We start from the raw sequence: 6,413 nt of genomic DNA, 5'->3' as shown, positions 1-6,413 counted from the left end.
TAGATTTTGCCACTAAACAAGTCTCAAGCTTTCCTTTACTTTTGTTGAAATTAACTAGGTAAAGTTTGCCCTTCAAACGACCTGTAAATACAATAGAGGAATCCTCCCTCCTAGAGACTTCCACACCCTTATCCGTAAAGAGACAATTGTAACCAGCTGCACACAATTGTGACACCGATAACAAATTGTATCCTAACGGATTTACATGTAAGACATTTGAGATTGAATGATCAAGTGTAGTAGCTACCTTACTAAGGCCAATCACTTCCCCCTTAAAATTGTCACCAAATATGATTGTCTCATTTGAATTTGTAGTTGGGGAATATGATGAGAACATACTCTTTTCTCCGGTCATGTGATTTGTACAGCCACTGTCAAGCACCCAACTTGACCCACCGGAGGAGTATGCCTTCAAAACGAATTTAGTTTCTTGGTTTACGTCCTCAAACATTCTTGGGGCCTTGCATGTTTGTTACAAGAAACTTAGGTACCCAAATTGAGGTATTAAGATAAATGTTTCTCTCACTGCCAATATATTTGGCAACCACTACTCCATTGCTGTTGTTCTTGAACACAAAACAGGAACTCAAACTTTGCCTTTGTGCTGATGCTCTTGGTTGATGAGAGAACTTGTTTGGTGTTCCCCAAATGGTTTTCTTTATATCCTAGGGTTTCTTCTTTGGCTGATACACCTTCTTATTTGGTTTTATCTATTCAGAGATAAAGTTGGTAGCCTTCCCTTTTCTGTGGGGGGCGGCACTGCCGCCTTTCACAGCGGCACTGCCGGCCTTGGCTGGCTGTGCTGCTCGAGGAGACTTGTGTGCCACCTTCTGTGCAGGCTGTTCTGTACCAACTTTACCTTTACTGATGAATTTGACACATTCATAGCCATTGATTATCTTTCTTCCATTGTACTTTCCACCTTTGATATGTCCTAGCCCATCTTTGATGTGTGGATGTCTACCATCCTTGTATGATGACTTCCTTGGTTGATTTTCCTTGCCACTTGCTGCACCTTCACACTTTGTCTTCAGCAGATCATTCAATCTAGTGATCTCTTTTCTCATAACTTCCATGTTTGCAAGGTTAGTGAAAGACATATTCAAATCAAGATTATAGCATTTACCACAACCTTTAATACTAGAGAAGTTAGAGATATTCTTTGCACTAGTGAGCTGTGAGTGGCTCTCTCGAAGAAGGTCATATTGCAACTCCTTTTCTTTGTGCTTTTTATCTAAGACACAATACTTTTCAAATAGAGCAATATTTTCCTTCTTTGTGAGAGCATGTCTTTCCTTTTCTTTTGATAAGGATTTCTTTAGGTCAGCCACCTCACTTCTCTCTACCACAAGTGCTTCTTTGCAAGACACATAGATCTTTTCTTGTGCATCAAGATCATTATCTCTAGCATCAAGCTCAGCATGAACACCATCTAATTCCTCTAATATCTTGGTGATAAAGAGTTTAGTCTTAGGATCCAGATTTTTTGTAATATTATCTATTTCTTCATCACTAGAGACATCATCATCACTAGACGAATCACTAAGATCACTACTTGAGACATTGTGAGGTAGTGATAGAAAGGTAGATTTTGATTTCACCTTCTTGTCTTTTGCCATGAGGCAAGTGGGAGAGGGATTATCATCATCATCGGTCATGTTGTTGAAGAGCCTTGGTGAAGAAGACATCTTGAGGACAACCATGGTAGCAATCTTCTCATCTTCATCACTTGAGGTCTCTTGAGCTGAATCCCACTCATGACCAATGTGTGCCTCTCCACTTCTCTTGTAGTTTTTCTTGCCTTCATATTTTCCTTCCTTCTTGATGTGTTTGTGAGTGCTCTCTTTATTTTCAAGTGGGCAAGCTGCAATGAGATGTTCGGTGCTGCCACATCCAAAGCACATTCTCTTTTTCTTGTTGGAGAACCTCCTTGGTACAACTTTATACCCTTGCTTTTTCAATCCCTTGTGGTACTTCCTCATGAAGAAAGCAACATCACTGATCTTCTCATATTCATCACCATCACTTTCATCTTCACTTGAGGAGGAAGAGGTTGGATCATTTTCTTGCACTTGCTTTGCTTTCTTGGGCTTGATTGTTGGTGATTGCTTGCTGTTTTTGGATTTGCTGCAGCTGCCTTGTTGATTTGATTTCTTTGCCTTGAGAGCTAGATCCTTGACTTTCATGCCTTCCAACTTGGCTTGTAGCTCCCCTAGCCTTCTTCTTTCATTTTCTTCTTATCTTTGCATGTCAAAGGTTAACAATCTACCAAGCACATCATTTGGTGTGAAGTGCTCAGACTTCTTCTTATCTCAAATTAATGTCACTACGGTCTCATTTCTTGGAGAGTATGCCTCTAGCATGACCTTCACTACCTTGTGATCATCTAGCTCATCACCACCGTAGCCTCTAATCTTTCCAACTAGTGCCATTAGCCTATCAAACATTTCTTGTGGCCCTTCATCATCAACTATCACAAATCTATTGAGCTTTGCCATCAACAAATCAATCTTTGCTCTTCTTTGTCAACACCTTCATGTGCAAGATGCAAAGTATCCCAAATCTGTTTTGCCACATCAACATTCATCACTCGGTTGTATTCATTTCCATCCAAGGCACTGAGAAGAATGCTTGTGGCTTGACCATTGAGATGGACAACAGCTAACTCATCATTGGTTGGACGCTCTGAGTCTTCGGGTGGCTGTAATCCACTTCACACAATCTCCCAAAGTTCGGGGTGAAGAGCAATAAGATAGGCCCTCATCAAGTGCTTCCACTTGGCAAAGTTAGTCCCATCGAAATGAGGTAACTTTCCTGTGGGCACATTGATGTAGGACTTCTGATCACGGTTAGTTAAATAAGAATAGTTAAAGGATACAGCTGAAAACTTCTTTTTGCCATTGTCCAAGTTCTTCTTGCTGCCCTTCTTGTCCTTCTTGGAGATGTTGTAAGAGGCATCATCATCACCATCATCTGAACTAGATGATAGTTCACTTGATGAAACATCATATGCCTTTTTCTCCTCTTTCTTTGTTCTTGCTGCTCTTCTCTTGGCTCTTTCTTCACGTATACGCCTTCTTTCTTCCTTTCTCTTCATCTTTTCATCGAGCTTTTGCTGTTCTTCTTTTGCTTTTCTTTTTGCTTCTCTTCTTACTCTTCTCTCTTTCTTTCTTTCTACATCAGTGGTCTTGTCATCCTTGAGGGTGGTGTTACTTGCTGTCGAAAGAGACATATCACTACTGCTGCTAGCATCTTCGACAAGCACACCACCACCTTTTGGCTCATGAGTAGCGGTGAAGCGTAACTGAAGTAACCTGCTTCGATACCACTTGTAGGATCTCTGGCAGTCTAGGATGGCCTAGAGGGGGGGTGAATAGGCCTGTCAACTCAACAACTTCACTTACTATCAGATTCACAAGATAGGGCGGCACTGCCGGCCTCTTAACAGAAAGCTAAAGAAGTAAACAAGAAAGACTTTGGGAAACTTAGATCAGTTAAATTTCCCACACAGTAGATCGAGCTCAAACCCTAGAATAACTCAACAACACAAGTAAATAAGAACATAAATAGCACAAAAAGTTTTACCCCGTGGTTCAGCGGTCACCACACAAGGCTACACTTACTCCACGTTGTTGAGGTGCCCACACTAGGACCGACTCACCACAAAGGCTTGTCCTTCCCTCATTCTTCAACAAGAGTGTTACCTCTTGAGGAAGGGGTGATTTCTTAGCTTCAGGTCGAGGTTACAGACTTCGCTTGGCTGCCACACAAGTTTGGCAAGCTCTAGGGCGATGCCTAGCCGGCTAGGAGCAAGCTCCAAGAGTAACAAACTCTACAGATGCCGACCAAAAGTGAACCAAATGCTCTTAGACTTTGGGAAACAGTGGATTGTTGACGATCCTTAAGTGCTAAATTTAACCATCAACTAAACATGGAAAAGGATCAATATGCACCAAACACCTAGAATTAGGGTTTTATCTGATAGAATTTCACGAGCTTTGGTGTTTGTCTCTTTCTGCAGGGGGTTGTTGGGTATTCTTAACATCATTACCAAAAGTAGACTTAGTTTTCTAAATCTGATAACGGTGCCAAAAATGCCAAACCTATCTCTCATACCACTTAAGCCAAGCTGGCATTCCCAGCATGACAAGAGAGACGCGGTATTGAAATATGCAATTGCTCTTCTAAATAAATAATGAATGAGATCTGCTAGCGCATAGATTAATACCGATGTAGCATTTTAACCGGGAAGTATTCCAGGTATCGTTATTTATATTTTTACCACTGGGAAGGGATTAACAATCATCAATATTGATTACAGAATAGAATATGAGATTGAGTATCTATCATTGCATGTATAATTGAGAATATTTATCTAACTCTTTCATACAGGGATAAGTGTCACATAAAAGATATATGAAGTAATGAATAGTGACAAAGATAATTAATCTGATCAGCATAACTTAGCCACATAATAAATATGATAAGCACCTCAATTAGATACTCTAGAAAGTCATTAGCATGGAATTAGAACGAACTACAAGAATATTTCCTATATTATTCTCAACTATATAGTCTAGCATTATCATAGTTAGTGCAAGCATACTTAGCAATCATTGTGAGACAAGACTACGCCCATGCATAGTGATATTAGCAAGGTAAATGAGAAACATAGCAATCACTCCCCTGTAATAATGTTGCTCTGCCAGCCCAATACATGAGAGGGGGACTATATAAGAATCAATGAAGCTGTCACTATCACGAACTACCCCGCGATGTGGCATATTGGGTACAATCGCAGATAAATACGGTATAAGCACCACGCCTGCACAATATCTATCATTTACCCATGGATCCGATGGATAAACGCTATACGATCCTAAACATGTATATAGATCCAATCTAACTAAGCCTAGTATATAACTATGGTAAACTAAGAACAATATAATCTTGAATATAAGCAAGTAGAGCAAAGTCATAAGCAATATATTGAAATAGAACAAAGTCATATTCATAATATTGAAGAACAAAGATAATTAGAAGAACAATTAGAAGCACAATTAGAGAATTACCAGGAATCCTCTTGACAGATCTGGAAACCAATCGAAGATTGACTCCTTCTAGTTCTAATCCTATGTAGCTATGCTAATCTATGTGTCTAATTGATGTGGTGGCTCTAATCTTGATCAGGGGCTTCTTCTCCCTTGAGGAATAATGAATTAGGGTTGAGAGGCTCTCTCCTCCAGGGGCCAGGTGGTCTGGTTTTATAGTCCCTTCAAGTGAATATGGGCCGTTGGATCAAACCGACATTGATTGAACGGTTATCCTTGATCCTTTAGGTCGGTGGAGATCTTTCCCGAAAGAGAGTCCTGTTTGGACTCCAACAGGGGGCGGGCGCCTAGGGCAACTGGGCGGGCGCCCAGTGCCTGGCCCCGTTCGGCATCCGCTTCCTTCCCGTGGCTTCTGGAGTCTTCTAGATGTAAGATAATTGCGCGGCACGTTAATATCTCTATGTAATCCCGACGTGTGGGCCTTTCTTCCTTATTTCCTGATAACCCCCTGCAGAAATAGACAAACACCAAAACTCGTGGAATTCTGTCAGATAAAACCCTAAGTCTAGATGTTGATTTCATTTGGATCCTTTTCTTTGTTTATTTGATAATTAAATTTGATACTTAAGGACCGTCAACAAACTCCCCCAAGCTTACCTCTTGCTCGTCCCTGAGCAAGGATAATCTCAGTGATGGATCAGAAGTTGTTGTAATGCCTTTAAAAATTGATGGTACACATGCTTTTAAATGAGGTCTCATCTCTGAGTTAGAGTAAAATTTCAAGACTTAAAACTTACTTACTTTACCTTTCACCATGGGACTCGTAACCGTCACTTCTGTCTTGAGTAGTTAAAAGATAGAACAGTTTAGTCAAGTGCCATGTCTCTTATTCTTGATCAGCAATAGCTCTGGAGTTTTTTTGTAGATTTTCAAATAAAACTCAGAGATTCCTTGTATGACTCTCTCAGATCTCTCTTTTGTGGTATTTCTAGATCCTTACCAAGGCAGTGATGGTATATGCCTTCTCTCAAAATATGTGGTATTTGTGGTATAAAGCATAGTGACATTGCCTTCTCTCTCACCCTACTCTAATAAGGCTTTAATATCTGGAGCTCATAGGTGGGAGATAAAGTATACATACTTACAAGACATTTATTGTATAGTCAAACCATGGATCCAAAGAAACAAGCCAATAAATCAAATCAAGATGTGCATGTGTGGCGAATGAAGGGTGTATGGTGATGATGATGATAACAATGGTGAAAGTCTAAATCTTTTGCTCTTTCGAGGGGATACATACCTTTCTTGCTTTTTGAAACTTTGTGAGGAGAATGAGATGCTCTTCTTTTCTTTTTCTCTCAG

At 40.2% G+C, this 6,413-nt stretch overlaps 1 protein-coding gene across 1 annotated transcript; it reads right to left on the bottom strand.

The window, feature by feature from the left end:
- Positions 2,714-3,232, bottom strand: LOC110437276 (nucleolar protein 58-like). Its single transcript, XM_021465663.1, has one exon. The coding sequence runs from the start codon at positions 3,230-3,232 to the stop codon at positions 2,714-2,716; it is 519 nt and encodes a 172-aa protein (XP_021321338.1).

Source organism: Sorghum bicolor, chromosome 7, assembly GCF_000003195.3.
Source record: "Sorghum bicolor cultivar BTx623 chromosome 7, Sorghum_bicolor_NCBIv3, whole genome shotgun sequence".
In the NCBI taxonomy this organism is placed as follows: domain Eukaryota; kingdom Viridiplantae; phylum Streptophyta; class Magnoliopsida; order Poales; family Poaceae; genus Sorghum; species Sorghum bicolor.
The sequence above is the reverse complement of the archived record's forward strand: the minus strand, read 5'-3'. Positions and strand labels throughout refer to the sequence as shown.

Excerpts from the sequence above, each read along its gene's own strand:
- LOC110437276 (XM_021465663.1), bottom strand. The coding sequence starts at position 3,232 with ATGTCTCTTTCGACAGCAAGTAACACCACCCTCAAGGATGACAAGACC.